This window comes from Harpia harpyja, chromosome W (genome assembly GCF_026419915.1).
Source record: "Harpia harpyja isolate bHarHar1 chromosome W, bHarHar1 primary haplotype, whole genome shotgun sequence".
Taxonomy (NCBI): Eukaryota; Metazoa; Chordata; class Aves; order Accipitriformes; family Accipitridae; genus Harpia; species Harpia harpyja.
Window position 1 is genome coordinate 20,603,182 of NC_068968.1, and position 18,427 is coordinate 20,621,608.

Sequence of the window (18,427 nt, forward strand, 5' to 3'; positions counted from 1 at the left end):
TTTCTTTTCTCCTTCTATTTGTTTTCAACACTGAAACCTTACTGCACCTTCATCTCCCATCTTTCCTCACAGATACACCAAAAAAGTTAAGTTGGCTCACATGGCTTTCCTCAGCTATAGGAGGGTGAGGATGTGAAGCACATCTTGTAAAATGTCTGTCAAACTAAACAAGTAATTTCCAGAGGATTTCTAACACCTACCAGTTGTTATGAATATCACATTATTATCATAGTTATTTAAAACAGGTTTAGATTAGCTAAATGTCAATCTCGTAGCATCTGCACAACCTTCAGGACATCTTTGTACATATGACAGACTCCCAACTGTGAAATGATTACTTAAAAAAACTCCATACTTCTAAATGAGCATGTGTCTATGGTTTTCTTTATGGGGGAAAAAAAAAAAATCCAAGTTAGGTTCTGCTATTCAGATGTATTATTTTGGTTTGTATTAGTCTCTCCTTTGAGTCTGAAAGTGCACAAGATCAATTTCACTGTTGTTTGTTTGTTTCCACATTTTCAGTGCTACAGTGTTGAGGTAGTGTACGCTGGTTAAAAAGAACTGTATCTTGTGGTTGGTCTGGTTTTTTTTAATTCTCACAGACTTTAGTAACTTAAAAGCATGTATTTTGTTTGAGGAACAAATCAGAGGCTGTAATATCAACTTAAGAGTCTTTCCACAAAATCACATCTGAAAATGTTAAAAGTTCTACTAAAATGACCAACCAGTGTTTTTTTCTGTTTAGCTTTTTAGTGTGGCCTTCCCTTATATACTAAACCTATGACAGATTTCTCATATACATTAAACTGATGAAAAAACTTCAATGGGGATTAGGCAGAGCTGCAAAAAAAGAAAAGATTTTTTCCAGTGGCACACAATGGATTATGTTGGATAAGGCAGGTGCAGAAAGCTCTGATGAAGTGTGGTCAGAGAGACAAAACACAGGAGATACATGTGTTAATACAAATGCCTCAGTCACCATACTGTGAAGAACCCACAAATAATTAGACTTCATGTAAGCAGCATGAATTCATGTTTTATACGATACAGCTATTTATCCTGGTTTATCTTGTACTGAGGCATAGTCTCAAATATGTGATGATACATTCTGTCACCATGGAAAGGAATGTATATAATGTAATACACTAAGTCCGACAAAGAATAAATTCAAACATTATGCTGGCAAAGCTTCAATCCTCATTTCAACACAAGTAAGGATTTAAAAACGTGTAGAATGTAAATACAAGTTTTCACAATAGTATTTGTATTCCCCCCGCTTCCGTAATTTTCACCTAATTCTTTTCCTCTAATTTGGCTAAGTCTCCAGTTAAGCTGAATTAGTTGTCTCTAACTGTTCAATTAGGTATACTCAATGAAGGATTGGGCAGAAATCTATTGCTATTTCACCCCTGAAAGGCAAGGCTTCTCCCTTGATCTTTTTGTCTAGTGATACAGAGTAAAATCCTGTTCATCTTACATAAAAGCATCCAGTGAAATTAGTAAGATACCATCTTGGTAAGGGGATGCATTGGGTTTGCATGGCAAGGTTTTGGTAGCAGGGGGGGCTACAGGGGTGGCTTCTGTGAGAAGCTGCTAGAAGCTTCCCCTATGTCTGACAGAGCCAATACCAGCCGGCTCCAAGACAGACCCGCTGCTGGCCAAGGCCGAGCCAATCAGCAACAGTGGTAGTGCCTCAGTGATAACATATTTAAGAAGGGAAAAAAGTTGTGGTGGTCACAGAAACTGCAGCCGGAGAGAGTGAGAACATGTAAGAGAAACAACCCTGCAGACACCAAGGTCAGTGAAGAAGGAGGGGGAGGAGATGCTCCAGGTGCCAGAACAGAGATTCCCCTGCAGCCCGTGGTGAAGACCATGGTGAGGCAGGCTGTCCCCCTGCAGTCCATGGAGGTCCACGGTGGAGCAGATATCCACCTGCAGCCTGTGGAGGACCCCACGCCAGAGCAGGTGAATGTACCCTGAATGAGGCTGTGACCCTGTGGGAAGCCTGCACTGGAGCAGGGTCCTGCCAGGACCTGAGGATCCATGAGAGAGGAGCCCACATTGGAGCAGGTTTGCTGGCAGGACTTGTGACCCCGCGAGGGACCCACGCTGGAACAGTGTGCTCCTGAAGGACTGCACCCCTTGGAAGGGACCCAAGCAGGAGCAGTTTGTGAAGAACTGCAGCCCGTGGGAAGGACTCACGTTGGAGAAGTTTGTGGAGAACTGTCTCCCACGGGAGGGACCCCATGCTGGAGCAGGGGAAGAATGTGAGGAGTCCTGCCCCTGAGGAGGAAGGAGCAGCAGAGACCACGTATGATGAACTGACTGCAACCCCCATTCCTCCCGCTCGGGGGAGGAGGTAGAGAATTCGGGAGTGAAGTTGTGCCCGGGAAGAAGGGAGGGGTGGGGGGAAGGTGTTTTAAGATTTGGTTCTATTTCTCATTACCCTACTCTGGTTGATTGGTAATAAATTAAGTTAATCTTCCCCAAGTTGAGTCTGTTTTGCCCGTGACGGTAATTGCTGAGTGATCTCTCCCTGTCCTTATCTCAACCCATGAGTCTTTCATTATATTTTCTCTCCCCCACCCAGCTGAGGAAGGGGAGTGATAGAATGGCTTTGGTGGGCACCTGGCATCCAGCCAGGGTCAACCCGCCACAGGGGACCAGGATTTGACCCAAAATTGCACTATCATAAGGATATGAGCATCATGTAGGATTTGTGGTCATACATCTCTATGCCTAAAACAGAAATACAAGTTAATGCTTTTGCTGAAAGTTTCCTCAATGTAGTATTTATTAAAGATGTGCATATGAGTAAAGCTTTAATTAAATGTAAGTAGACTCCTACCCAGAAACTGCTGCTAGTTTTTGAGGAACCTGATAGGCCATCTCACATCCTCGGGTTCGAGTTTTGTGCGTTTCCGCATGCAGAGATGGACAGGTGACTGAGACATCCCCAATGGAAATGACCAGCTCCCGGTATAGAGCCACCTGGGTATTGAACTCCTGGACAAGCTGAAAAACAAAGAGGATTTACTTACATGAGACATTTAACTACACTGATAAAAACAATCAAGTTTTTAAAAAACATGCCCAATCTAGGGTTTGTTCCTGCTGCTCCTAATTTCATGGCATACAGGATCAAGTCCCTAAGATTTAGTAAATGATTAGGGCCTCCATGCCAGCTGCCTCTTCTGTGAGCTATAAATGTTCATTTGCAGGAAAGTAGTGTTTCTGCTTTTAATCTCTGAAAGTGTTTGAGTTATTAGTCTTAAATATTAAGCAGACAAAAAAACATCTGTTTTACTAGTAGCATGGGGTTATTTTTTGCTATCATAAGAGACAAAAATATCTCCAGAAATGATTGCCTTTGCTCCTCCTGCTTCCTGATTAACAGCACATTTAGGGATTGTAATGTAGCATTTGCTTTTACAGTGGAGATTTTGTTAATTCATTTTGTAATGATTTCTGTTCTGTCACTGGCCTCTAACCCAACTTTCAGACTTAAAACTGATCAAAAGCTAATAGCTGAGAAGATGTACCAGATGATAGGCACTTTCCAGTTAGGATTCCAGAAAGCACTTTTTCCTATGTGTGGGGGGGGTGAAACAAAGAAGTAAATAAACACTTCAACCTTTTCACAGAAATCTAATGTCCAGCAGATACACATGGATGCTATTGGATAAATGGGTAACTTTTACAGTGATGGAAAGATCATTATTGTTTAGTTCCACCTATGTGGGTGTATTGGGTCTGGCTGAGATGGAGTTAATTCTCCCCATAGCAGCCCTCATAGCACTGTGCTCTGCATCAGTAGCTAGAAAGGTGTTGATAACACACCAGTGTTTTGGCTACTGCTGAGCAGTGCTGGCACAGCATCAAGGCTGTCTCCCCAACATTTTTGCCCCCCCCTCAATGGCAGGCTGGGGCAGGGCAAGATCTCAGGAGGGGACATAACCAGGACAGCTGACCTAAACTAACCAAACAGATATTCCATACCATATGATGTCAGCTCAGATATAAAAGCTAAGTAAAGGGAGACGGAAGGGAGGGGGGCATTTTTGTCTTCCGGAGCAACCACTATGCGTACTGAAGCCCTGCTTCCCAGGAAGTGGCCAGACATCGCCTGCTGATGGGAAGTAGAGAATAATATCATTTGTTTTTCTTTGCTTTTGCGCGCGACCTTGGCTTTCACTTTATTAAAGTGTCCTTATCTTGACCCACGAGCCTTTTGTTATATTTTCTCCCCCCTGTCCAGCTGAGAAGGGGGAGTGATAGAGCGGCTTTGGTGGGCACCTGGCATCCAGCCAGGGTCAACCCACTACAGTGGGATTATATTTTAAGGAAATAAAGCATTTGCGGTCTTCTGAAAGAAAGCACATCAGACCACTTGCTCCACATGGTGGCGAGGGTGGAAGGCAGGGAGGAATAGAACAGAATATTTATTTATCTTTGTTTTGCTAATTTGACCTCAATTTCCAAACTACATAAAAACAGACAAGAGTAACTGCTCATAATTCTGCAGCTTTCATTACCACCAAGAATTCAACATATCCCAACATACAAGCATGCTAAAAACCTGGATCTGGCACCTGGATTCTATCAGATCTACCAAATTATAAAGTCAAGCCCTCAAATTCTCATACTCAGAAAATAAATGAGTCACTTCTCCTGCGACATTCTGGCTCTTCATGCATCCCACTGTAATTACTCTGTATAACTGAGAATAGTATCAGGACTCATTTTTGGGCCATGCTTTCTTAAATTTCATTGTAACAGTAGCAAATAGGTTCCTCTGCTTCTGGAGCAGCAAAACAATCCCAATGCATTCTGATACATCTGCAAAAAAACACCCCCAAAACAAACAAACAAACAAACAAAAAAGCACACACCAAACAGTCCCAGGCACAATACTTGTACTCTGCTAAACCTGGCTTCAACTCTCTCATTCTGTAGAGGATGCATGAAAGCAATGGAGAAAAAAAAATTGTACTACGTTCTGTTATAGTGTAATTATTCTGCATTAAGAAAAACAGAAAAGCGTCTCATCCTGCAAATGGTAATTGGTTGCACCAGACACATTTTGCCAGTTCTCACCTGATATCCCCTGTCTAAATAGAGGACACATTTAGCCACCTCAGCATTGCCAATGAAAACAAAACCATACTGATGTTGCAGCATTGAGACAGAGAAAAAGAAAGAAACCATCGGTTTTATCTCCTGAATCTTACTGCATCTTGACAATCCATCTGTAAATCATATTTTATTTCTAATCAGTTGTCCTGGTTTTGGCTGGGATAGAGTTAATTGTCTTCCTAGTAGCTGGTATAGTGCTATGTTTTGGGTTCAGTATGAGGAGAATGTTGATAACACACTGATGTTTTCAGTTGTTGCTAAGTACTGTTTAGACTAAGTCAAGGATTTTTCACCTTCTCATGCCCAGCCAGCAAGAGGGGTAGAGAGGCACAAGAATTTGGAAGGGGACACAGCCAGGACAGCTGACCCAAAGTGGCCAACAGGGTATTCCATACTATGTGGCATCATGTCTAGTATATAAACTGGGGGCAGTGGGGGTGGGAGGGATCACCGCTCAGGAACTAACTGGGCGTCGGTTGGTGGGTGGTGAGCAATTGCACTGTGCATCACTTGTTTTGTACATTCCAATCCTTTTGTTATTATTATTGTCATTTTACTATTGTTATTATTATCATCATTAGTTTCTTCCTTTCTGTTCTATTAAACTGTTCTTATCTCAACCCACGAGTTTTACTTCTTTTTCCCAATTCTCTCCCCATCCCACTGGGTGGGGGGGGAGTGAGTGAGCAGCTGCGTGGTGCTTAGTTGCTGGCTGGGGTTAAAACACAACAGTCCTTTTTGGCACACAACATGGGGCACGAAGGGTTGAGATAACGACAGACCTGACCAGAGCTTGTTAAAACAAATTTGTTACAAGCATTCATTATATTGGTCTAATAGTTGCTGGTCACTGTGTTGATTTATGTGTTCTTAGAGTTGTTGCTCTCGGTTTTAAAGTTCTGTTATGTATCACCTCACTTGCTGTATGTAGTCCCTGTGCTGCTGCTTATCATCCGTGGGAGGTGGATTAAGGTTCTCGCTTTGATGTATTGTGTAATACTGGCTTATGGTATGATAAAGTTATCGGTCGTGGAACTAATCCGGTATTTGCACTCAGCATTGTCATCACCTCTATACTTCGGGAGCCATCTGTGGGAAACTATTAATAATTACACCATTTACCTTTCCTCCTCGGAGAGCCAATCTATGGGCGAGACACCCTTCCTCCCCTTTCCCTTCTCCTCCAGTCTAGTTACAATGGCGTTTGAGAATTTTGGGAAATTTGAATACCCTTGGGATGTTGAGACCAGCATGGTCCTATTGCTAGGAACCAGCATGTTCCTGAATGTGGTTCAGCTCTTGTTTAAGGTTAAACAACTATTGAAGAAGATCACCCAGAGATCTGCCCCAAGGCTGGATAATTATGAGTGGCAGGGTGTGTGGGGTAGTATGGGCAAGTACCTAGGACAGTGGGCACCTCCCGTGTTTTGGAACTTTACCCCTGAACAAGTGCAGAATCCAGAAGAACTAGTAAAATATTTGGAAAAGGTATGCTGTCACCATGGCAACTCCAGAGAGATACAAATCGCTGCAACGTGCTGGGGCCTGGCCCATGCCTATAGAGCCCTGTTCAACACCACTCAGTACCCTCAAGGGGAAGAGAAGGTCTCTAGATCTAACAACAAGATGACAGGCACTGCAACCCCTCCAACCCCTGCACCAGGCAGTGCAGCCCTTCCAACACCGGCGACTGGCCCTGCAGCCCCTCCAACCCCGGCAAAAGGCACTGCAGCTGAACCAGTGGACCAACCTGCACCAGTATCAGTTGCCCCCATACACAAGAAGAAATATACAAAAAAATCAGTTAACTTAGCGAAGGATGAATATGAACCAGGGTCATCACGGGAACAGGAGGAAGAGGCAGAACCAGAGGTAATCACCTGATCCCTATCCCTGAGTGAGCTGCGGGATATGCAAAAAGATTTTGGCCACCGTATAGGTGAGCATATTATCACCTGGCGCCTCCGATGCTGGGACAATGGGGCTAATAGCTTGGAATTAGAAGGTAGGGAAGCCAAGCAGCTGGGATCGCTTGCCAGGGAAGGTGGCATTGACAAGGCAATTGGAAAAGCGGCACAAGCCATCAGCCTCTGGAGGCGACTCCTGTCAAGCGTGAAGGAAAGATATACCTTCAAGGAAGATATGTCAATCAAGCAAGTGGACCACCATGGAAAGAGGTATCCAATATCTGAGGGAATTAGCCGTGCTAGATACGATTTATTATGACCCAGAAAAAACACAATTACCCAAAGATCCAGACAAAGTCCCATGCACACGACCCATGTGGTGGAAGTTTGTACGGAGCGCACCATCGTCCTATGCCAACTCACTGGCAATAACGACCTGGAAAGACGAAGAGGCACCAACGGTGGATGAAATGGCTCACCAACTCCGACAATACAAAGAAAATCTCTCCTCCTCCCTACAAGCCTAAATTTCAACTGTGGAGAGGCTGCCCGGGATTTCTAGCAATTCAAAGAGGATATGTCCTCTTCCCCACTTGTAAGGACCAATGTCTCAGCTATTAGGAGTGAGTGTTCCTCTGCCCGAGAGACAGAATATAGAAAGTACACACCACGAGGTGCCCTGTGGTTTTACCTGTGTGACCATGGAGAGGACATGAGGAAATGGGATGGAAAACCTACCTCGGTCCTAGATGCACGGGTACGTGAGTTGCGAAGAAAAACCACCACCAAAGGGGATTTTACCAGGAAAAAAGCCGCTCCAGTTTCCAAACAGAGTAGAAGGGCTGATCTTATTTCTGATCTTAATAAAGGGACTTCTGATTCGTATTTACAAGTGAGTAACAAATCTTATGACCAGGATTAGAGGGGCCCTGCCTCCAGCCAGGTGGAGGAAAGGGACAACCGGGTCTATTGGACTGTGTGGATTCGATGGCCTGGCACGTTAGACCCACAGGAGTATAAGGCTCTAGTAGACACCAGCGCACAGTGTACTCTAATGCCATCAAGTTATAAAGGGGCAGAAGCCATCTGCATTTCTGGAGTGAAAGGGGGATCCCAACAGTTAACTGCACTGGATGCTGAAGTAAGCCTAAGTGGGAATGAATAGCAGAAACACCCCATTGTGACTGGTCCAGAGGCTCCATGCATCCTTGGCATAGACTATCTCAGGAGAGGGTATTTTAAGGACCCAAAGGGGTATCGATGGGTTTTTGGTAGAGCTGCCTTGGAGACGGAGGGCACTGAACAGCTGTCTACCCTGCCTGGTCTCTCTCAAGACCCTTCAACTGTGGGGTTGCTGAGAGTTGAAGAACAAGTGTCGATTGCTACTACAGCGGTGCATCGGCGGCAATATCGCACCAACCGAGACTCTCATTCCCATCCACAAGTTGATTCGCCAACTGGAGACCCAAGGAGTGATCAGCAAAACTCGCTCGCCCTTTAATAGTCCCATATGGCCAGTGCAAAAGTCTAATAGGGAGTGGAGGCTAACAGTTGACCATGGTGGCCTGAATGAAGTCATGCCGCCGCTGAGTGCTGCTGTGCCAGACATGCTAGAACTTCAATACAAACTAGAGTCAAAGGCAGCCAAGTGGTACAGTACAATTGACATAGCTAATGCATTTTTCTCAATCCCTTTGGCAGCAGAGTGCTGTCCACAATTTGCTTTTACTTGGAGAGGTGTCCAGTACATCTGGAATTGACTGCCCCAGGGGTGGAAACACAGCCCCACCATTTGCCATGGACTGATCCAGGCTGCACTGCAACAGGGTGAAACTCTGGAACACCTGCAATACATTGATGACATCACTGTATGGGGCAACACGGCAGAAGAAGTCTTTGAGAAAGGGAAGAAAATAATTCAAATCCTTCTGAAAGCCGGTTTTGCCATAAAACAAAGTAAGGTCAAGGGACCTGCACACGAGATCCAGTCTTTAGGAATAAAATGGCAAGATGGACGTCATCAGATCCCAATGGATGAGATCAACAAAATAGCAGCTATGTCTCCACTGACTAATAAAAAAGAAACACAGGCCTTCTTAGGTGTTGTGGGGTTTTGGAGAATGCATGTTCCAAATTACAGTCTGATTGTAAGCCCTCTCTATCAAGTGACCCGAAAGAAGAATGATTTTAAATGGGGCCCTGAGCAACAACAAGCCTTTGAACAAATTAAATGGGAGATTGTTCATGCAGTAGCCCTTGGACCAGTCCAAGCAGGACAAGATGTTAAAAATGTGCTCTACACCACAGCCAGGCACAATGGCCCTACCTGGAGCCTCTGGCAGAAAGCACCTGGGGAGACCCGAGGCCGACCCCTGGGGTTTTGGAGCCGGGGATACAGAGGTACCGAGGCCCGCTATACTCCAACTGAAAAAGAGATATTGGCAGCATATGAAGGAGTTCGAGCTGCCTCAGAAGCAGTTGGTACTGAAACACAGCTCCTCTTAGCACCCCGACTGCCAGTGCTGGGCTGGATGTTCAAAGGGAAGGTCTCCTCTACACATCACGCAACTGATGCCACGTGGAGTAAGTGGGCCACACTGATCACACAACAGGCTCGCATAGGAAACCCCAGTCACCCAGGAATTGTGGAAGTGATCACGGACTGGCCAGAAGGCAAAGATTTTGGAATGTTGCCAGAGGAGGAGGTGACATGTGCTGAAGAGGCCCCGCTGTATAATAAACTGCCAGAAAATGAGAGGCAATATGCCCTGTTCACTGATGGGTCCTGTCGCATTGTGGGAAAGCATCGGAGGTGGAAGGCTGCTGTATGGAGTCCTATATGACAAGTTGCAGAAACTGCTGAAGGAGAAGGTGAATTGAGTCAGTTTGCAGAGGTGAAAGCCGTCCAGATAGTGTTAGATATTGCTGAAAAAGTGGCCAGTGCTTTATCTCTGTACTGACTCATGGATGGTGGCAAATGCCCTCTGGGGGTGGTTACAGCAATGGAAGCAGAGCAACTGGCAGCGCAGAGGTAAACCCATTTGGGCTGCTCCACTGTGGCAAGATATTGCTTCCTGGCTAGAGAATCTGGTTGCAAGAGTGCGTCACGTAGATGCTCACGTACCCAGGAGTCGGGCCACTGAAGAACATCAAAACAACCAACAGGTGGATCAGGCTGCTAAGATTGAAGTGGCTCAGGTGGACCTGGACTGGCAACATAAGGGTGAGCTATTTATGGCTCAGTGGGCCCATGATACTTCAGGCCATCAGGGAAGAGATGCAACATATAGATGGGCTCGTGATCGAGGGGTGGACTTGACCATGGATACTATTGCACAAGTTATCCATGAATGTGAAACATGCTGCAATTAAGCAAGCCAAGCAGGTAAAGCCCCTGTGGTATGGAGGGCGATGGCTGAAATATAAATATGGGGAAGCCTGGCAGATTGACTATATCACACTCCCACAAACCCGCCAAGGCAAGCGCCATGTGCTTACAATGGTGGAAACAACCACTGGATGGTTGGAAACATATCCTGTGCCCCATGCCACTGCCCGGAACACTATCCTGGGCCTTGAAAAGCAGGTCTTGTGGCAACATGGCACCCCAGAAAGAATTGAGTCGGACAACAGGACTCATTTCCGAAACAACCTCATAGACACCTGGGCCAAAGAGCATGGCATTGAGTGGGTATATCACATCCCCTATCATGCACCAGCCTCCAGGAAAATCAAATGATACAATGGACTGTTAAAGACTACATTGAGAGCAATGGGGGGGTGGAACCTTCAAACATTGGGATACACATTTAACAAAAGCCACCTGGTTAGTCAACACCAGAGGATCTGCCAATCAGGGTGGCCCTGCCCAGTCAGAATTTTTACGTACTGTAGAAGGGGATAAAGTCCCTGTAGTGCACATAAAAAATATGTTAGGGAAGACAGTCTGGGTTACTCCTGCCTCAGGCAAAGGTAAACCCATTCGTGGGATTGCTTTTGCTCAAGGACCTGGGTGCACTTGGTGGGTGATGCGAAAAGATGGGGAAGTCCGATCTGTGCCTCAAGGGGATTTGATTTTAGGTGAGAATAGCCAGAATTAAACTGTATGATGTTAGTTGCTATATAACCCTGCTACTGTATGTTATTTTTATAATTATTATATGCTATATCCATAGTACTACAGTAATGAACTGTGATGAAACTGAGCGAAGCGCAGTAGTGATGGAACCAGAACTGACTCCAGCATGCAACAATCCAACAGTGCACACCATCCTCCTGCTGCGTCCAATGTCACCTGCTCGTCACACCGCACTGAAGCCCAATCCTGCTCTGCCAACTGAGAGGACTTTGCACCATCCCTCCTGCCCAGAAAGACTGGTATGACAGATGGAGCCCAGAGTCGGGAACTAAATGAACTCAACGAGCATTTTATGAACATGACCCATGAACTAAAGGAATGATTCACTGTGTGTGTATACATATATCTCTCTATATCTCAAAGGAAGGAAAAGGTGATGATGATTCACTAGGATGTAATGGAGAGTATGGGAACTGAGCATGACGTCAATGGTATAGAATAAGGGGTGGATACTGTCCTGGTTTCAGCTGGGATAGAGTTAACTATCTTCCTAGTAGCTGGTATAGTGCTATGTTTTTGAGTTAGGTATGGGAAGAATGTTGATAACACACTGATGTTTTTAGTTGTTGCTGAGTAGTGTTTATACTAAGTCAAGGATTTTTCACCTTCTCATGCCCAGCCAGCAAGAAGGGTAGAGGGGCACAAGAAGTTGGCACAGGACACAGCCAGGGCAGCTGACCCAAAGTGGCCAACAGGGTATTCCATACCATGTGGCATCATGTCTAGTATATAAACTAGGGGGAGTGGGGGTGGGAGGGATTGCCGCTCAGGAACTAACTGGGCGTCGGTCGGTGGGTGGTGAGCAATTGCATTGTGCATCACTTGTTTTGTATATTCCAATCCTTGTATTATTATTATTGTCATTTTATTAGTGTTATCATTATCATTATTAGTTTCTTCCTTTCTGTTCTATTAAACTGTTCTTATCTCAACTCACGAGTTTTACTTTTTTTCCCCCCAGGTCGGGGGGAGTGAGTGAGCAGCTGCGTGGTGCTTAGTTGCTGGCTGGGGTTAAACCACGACAGTTGCCAGTTCTCACCTGATATCCCCTGTCTAAATTGAGGACACATTTGGCCACCTCAGCTTTGCCAAGGAAAACAAAACCATACTGATGTTGCAGCATTGAGAGAGAGAAAAAGAATAAAAACATTGGTTTTATCTCCTGAATCTTACTGCATCTTGACAATCCATCTGTAAATCATATTTTATTTCTAATCAGTGAATTCTACCAGATAAACAGTGAAGAAACAAAGCTAGTATTTCTGTTTAACTAACCAAATTATGCTGTTGGGAATGAGAAAAAAGGCAGGACCCAGTAGGATCCACTTGTTGGGTGTATTTATAGAGCTACTGTGGCAGCTTTTGTTCCTTGGCGCGCTGGGAGTTGCTCTCGATTTTGAAGTATCAGAGTGGGTATCTGCCAGTACAGTTTGCAGTATTAGAGGAAAAAAAAATGCCAGAATCCAGCAGAAGTAGCAGATGATGTATTTCCAATGCTACTGGACAGAGCTGTAGCAAGATCCAGATTTTTCAAGTAAAGTAGCAGCAACTTCATTTGTTTTCTATTTCTGTCATTGGTGAGAGGAGCAATTTTGGGGCCCAATGTCCAGCTGACCGTAGCCCAAGGAGCCAGATATGGGGTGTATGGTGCTGTTTTGGAGGAAAGTGTCCAGATCCAAACATTTTGAGCATGAATGGAGAAAAATGTCATACCATAATGTGACAGTCCAAAAATAACATGGATGCAGGTGCTTGATATGGGATTTTACAATTGCAATCAGCTACTCCGGGGAGGCTGGAAACAGGTACCATGTATGTCAGGGACAGAATTTCGGGGCCTCAAATTCTGAATCTTGTTTTAGAAAGATTTTAGGGCAAGAGTGTGGTTGCTGCACACAAGACAGCAAGCACAGAGCACACTGATGCAGTGGAGGCAACTATTTACCTATTTAGGCTGCAGTGAGCGCAAGTCTGGGGACAGATTTGGCCAGATCTAGCAGAATGCAACTCCAGCTGCTTGGCAGCGCCTCGAAGGCAGCATGTGCTGGGGCAAGGGCTCCTGCTCCTGCAGGGCCAGGTGCCCGGCTCCAGTCCCTACCCTACCTATCCTGCAGCACCCAGTCGGCTCCCCACAGGTTTCGTTTTTCCCTCCCCTCTCCCGTGTTTGAACCGCTACGAGTTAGGCTAAAGGGCAGCACCCCCGACAGGGACTGAAGTTTTAAAAATAGTGCAACTGCATGTGATGGGAATAGGCAAGTTGGCGGGAGGAGGGGCACCGCCACCAGCGACGAGAACACTCGGAAAATATAAAAATTAAGGCAAGCCCTTTTGTGGTACGCACCATCTTGCAGTCATCCAGGGCGCTCTGGGTCTGGTAGGCGCTGTCGGAGCCGCTGCTCCGGCGTTCACCGTCGCGGTCGTGCGGCGAGGTCTTGCTGACCTGGAAAATTGAGGCGGCGGAGCAGAGGCGCTTCCTGCGCCAGCTCGGTGCAGAGCTCATGCAAACGCATCCGCCGCGCGGAGCCGCCCGCCGCGCAGGGCCCCGCGGGCGCAGTCAGCGCCTTCCCCCGCTGCCGCCCCGAAGAGGGGTGCAGGCCCGCGCCGCTCGTCGCCTCGGCTCGCCCGGGGCCGCGCTGGTCACGGCAGCGATCGCGGCTGCTGTGGGTAATAGCCTGGCACCTGCGGGAGACCCCGGGGAGCGCCCTGCAGCATCACCTTCGCTACCGCGGGGAGAGGCGGAGGGGCTGGCGCCTTTCCTCCTTCAACAGCATGTCAGTCCCTGCGGAACCGTCCCGCCGGTGGCATGCTTTGCCGTCCTCCTTCCCGCAGCCGGTGGGGGGCGGAGAGCGGCCGTGCCCGGCGGAGAAGGGCTCCCATCCAGCGGCCGCCGAAACCTGCCCGATGATCCCAGCGGGGGAGCCCGCCCCGCCGCGGCGTGTCTCGCCGGGGCGCCCGCCGGGAGCCGCTCGGAGGGGCGGCGAGGCCCGGGGAGTGGCCGCCGCTCGCGCTCCCTCCCTGTGGGGGCGGTGCGCTGTTGATGGCGTCAGCCCGCCTGGCCCAGCCGCCCTCCCAAGCCCGCCAGTGGCGGCGGCGCCTCGCTCGGCCGGCCGGCCGCCCGCCATGGGAGGTGGGTCAGCTTCGGGGCGAAGCGCTCTCCCAATGCGTGCTCCAGGAAGAAGCTGAGCAGCGCCTTCCCTTTGGGTGGCCGCAGCCTCAGCGGGAACCGCCCCGGGGCCGCCGGGGCAGTTTTCCTACAGACGTTAACACATCACCCGTCCAGCTTTTGCCGAAGTTGATACTAATCCTCAAGAAGCTTACTTAGAAAATATTTCTCTATTTAACGAAGACTTGGTTCACTGCTCAGATTTGTTTTCTTTCACTAAAAAAATCTTATTTTGGGGCTCTAAGAAAAATGTTTGGAGAGTGTGATGCAACTGCACTGTAGATTGTATTTGTTCATCGTAGAAAAGATTAAATAATAATCGATTGGAGAAATTGGTCCCTCTGTGCTCCAGCACAACAGTGCAGTTGCAGTTCAACAGGCTCACAGTCCCCAGAGGCCTTGGGCACCTGCCCCTCTGATGCAGATGGCTGCAGGGCTGTGCCCACACTGTCTCTGCAGCCACCTTCCCCAGGGCCCCTCGGGGACCCCACTGCCCTGGGGCAAGCTATGGGCTGGGCCAGCTTCAGCTCCAGGGCTGGTCCTATTCCTGTCTGTAGCCAGGTAGCTATGGCCGTTTAGGAGTTTACCTCACTTGTGGTATAATTTTATTCAGGACATTAAATAGAAGTTTTTTATGTTTCAGTAATGTTCTTGATACCAAGAGAACGCCAAACACATCACACACATAAACCCAGTCTTGCCAAGGAGCATGAATATGCCAGCAATGGCACTCTGGCAGGTTTGTTGCCGAAATCCAGAATGAAACTCCTTAACAACAATGAGAAGTTAAGAAGCAGGCACTCCTTTATTGCAGCACTGGGCACACGGGGGATCGCTCCACCTATCGTGTGCACCTGTCTGGTTTAGCTCTGCAGTTAAATACACACCTGTTATACATATTCACTAGATTTCTGAGAAATGTTATACATATGTAAATGTCCTTTACGCAAGCGCAGTGAAGGTCTCTGGTGGTCTTCAGAAGCCCTCTGGTGGTCTTCCATAGTCTTCCTCACTTGTCCGCTTCTTGACCTCTCTTAGGTGATTCTGCGCAGTACGATACTTGCCATCATATTAGATTACACAAAAGTACATTCTATGTTAATTCCTTTTCAATGATTGGTCTTTTAATCATACCACCTTATTAATATTCTTATGTTAAAACAATCATTGGTTGATCTCACATAATCCATTAACCAGAACTTTGATCAAAGTAGAGTTTCTAAGCAACAGAACTAAGGTCCATAACGATCTCTTAAAACAAACCACTATAATTAACCAATCTGTGTTAAAACTCTATGGTTAACTGACTGTCAACAATACTTGTATTCTTATAATTATACCTAGCACATTTTGTAATGTTCCTTAAGTCTCTATAACTACATTGCAAACTTCACATTCCTGTATTTGCAACAGGTTGAGGACCTCTTTTCAGGCTTCGCTGAGCATTATTGTAACACAGACACCCTGGTATCTACCCGAGTCTGGACATTGCCTATCTGTCTAGTCTACTTTGAAACTCTTTTTAGAAATTTCCTGCTATTTTCCCAGAAACAGAAGCTACTGGATGTGTGTTAGTGTTGATGGGTTTGCAGTGCTTGCAAGCACTGTCATCACTTTAGGTAAAACAAAACTGACCTTGTAATTATAATGCTACGTTGTAAACATACTACTAGATCTTCAGCATCCAGAGCAGCAAGAACTTGCAGTTTGCAAGTGCTATTTTAAGGACACCACATTTTCTTTTCATATTAAACTTAACTCTATTACTCATAGGAAAGAAATGCTTGAATTTGGTGCTGCATGAACACAAGCTTTGAGCCAAGACATCATATTACTTCCATACACACACAAACCATTACCTAATGACAAAGGAAATATTTGAATACTGGCAAAAAGCAAAATGAACACATCTTCTCCTCACATCTATATAGAACAAAACATATATGTTTGTAAAGGGAAATTAAAATGTAGTACTATGCCACATTAATGCTAGTGTTTTAATTGTTGATCATGTATCATTTTAGTCATATGTTCTAGTCTTATTTCAGGTCTCTAAGAGCTACCATAATACCAATAATGAAATAATACTAATACTAAAACCAACAACAATAAATCTACTAAAGTCTGCAGCATGTTTGCTTGTACATTACCTGTCTTGGCTGAAGTCCTGGTCCCTTGAAGTCAATGGCAGAAGTCCCACTGACTTTTAAAAAAGGTTAGAATTTAGTTCCTGGCGATAAATCTGCCCTGTATAAAACTGAGTCAGAGCTGAATTTTGCCCTTCAGCCAACATCTAGAACAGTTTTGAAATCCCAGTGACCTACAGCGTGTTCACTCCTGATTGTTTATATTTTCAGTATGCCCACATTTGGAAGTGGATCTGGTGATTCTTTTGGTAATTTATAAGACCTCATGTTTGCTTAATTCTTCCAGCTGACCTCTGAAATCATCATGGAACATGATGAATTTGATGGCACCCCAGGGTTACATTAGAGAAGCAGAAGTGACAGGGAACAAGTCAGTCTGGGATGCAAAAGAAACAATGATTTTTGTAGGCATCCCAGTTCTTGGGCTGGGAGGAAGAGCTCTAAGCTAAGCCACCAAATGCTGTCGTGGGGGAGCACTGGGAGCAATAAGACTCAGTTTGAAAATGTATACCACCAGTAAACAAAATGCTCTCCTGAGAAAACAGAGGTATATATGCTGCAATACTTTCCTGAAAAGAGAGAAACATGATTCTTTCCTCTTCTCTGAACTAGAGTTCCTGTTGCAAATGGCCTTATTCTAGCTTCATCTCCTGGTGTTTAATGGATTACAACAAGCAGGGGCTTGCTGTTCCCTCCTGCAGCAGCCTCTAAAGAGCATGGGGAGGTGACCTTGAAATAAGTTCAGAGAGTACTTGGCCCATTACATAGTCAAATTCTTCAGCAAATCCACAGCTCATAATGAAATAAAAGTAAATATGTAGGTTTTGCTATTGTGGTGGGTTGACCCTGGCTGGGCGCCAGGTGCCCACCAAAGCCGCTCTATCACTCCCCCTTCTCAGCTGGACAGGGGGGAGAAAATATAACAAAAGGCTCGTGGGTCAAGATAAGGACAGTTTAATAAAGTGAAAGCAAAGGTCGCGCGCGAAAGCAAAGAAAAACAAATCCTGTTATTCTCTACTTCCCATCAGCAGGCGATGTCTGGCCACTTCCTGGGAAGCAGGGCTTCAGTACACGTAGTGGTTGCTCCGGAAGACAAAAATGCCCCCCCTTCCATCTCCCTTTACTCAGCTTTTATATCTGAGCTGACGTCATATGGTATGGAATATCTGTTTGGTTAGTTTAGGTCAGCTGTCCTGGCTATGTCCCCTTCTGAGATCTTGCCCTGCCCCACCCTGCCGTTGAGGGGGGGGGCAAAAATGTTGGAGAGACAGCCTTGATGCTGTGCCAGCACTGCTCAGCAGTGGCCAAAACACTGGTGTGTTATCAACACCTTTCTAGCTACTGATGCAGAGCACAGCACTACGAGGGCTGCTATGGGGAGAATTAACTCCATCTCAGCCACACCCAATACAGCTATACCTAGCCTGTATTGTAATTCTAAAAAATGAACTGAGATGAACTTTTTACTTGAGAGTATCTCTTGTTCCATTTTGTTGTAATCTTTGTCTAATCCATTTATTTCTCTGGTCGTTGGTTTCTGGTAATATTTCCCAAGGGTGAGTAGAATGTAATGGACTAGATAAGTTATGAAAGAGACACTGATTAGCTGAGAAATACGAGATGCCTTTGGAGGGAAAAAAGAAAGTGAAAAAGAGACAAAGGAATAGAGAAGGCAAAAAAGGCCATTTCTGTAGAAAGAGATACAGAGAGAGAAGAAGAAACAGGTACTGAAGAAAACATAGGAAAGTAATTCTGCATGATTTCCTTAGGGCAGAAAAACAAAAAATAAGTTTTAAAGTTAGACTGAAAATGAAAATTTAAGAATAACAACAGAGACTTTTTTCACATTTCTTTAATTATTTTTTTTTAATGAAAGTGAACTGATTGTCTTTCTAAGTAAATATGGTACATTTTAAACAGAGCACAAATTTATTCC

At 45.7% G+C, this 18,427-nt stretch overlaps 1 protein-coding gene across 1 annotated transcript; it reads right to left on the reverse strand.

The window, feature by feature from the left end:
• Window positions 1–2,785: 2,785 nt before the first annotated feature.
• On the reverse strand, window positions 2,786–14,192 carry LOC128136183 (regulator of G-protein signaling 7-binding protein-like). Its single transcript, XM_052775366.1, has 2 exons — window positions 13,523–14,192; window positions 2,786–3,015 (listed from the first exon to the last, which is right to left on the reverse strand). Exons 1-2 carry the CDS (start codon window positions 13,679–13,681, stop codon window positions 2,845–2,847), a joined length of 330 nt encoding a protein of 109 aa, XP_052631326.1. The 5' UTR covers window positions 13,682–14,192; the 3' UTR covers window positions 2,786–2,844.
• Window positions 14,193–18,427: the final 4,235 nt, after the last annotated feature.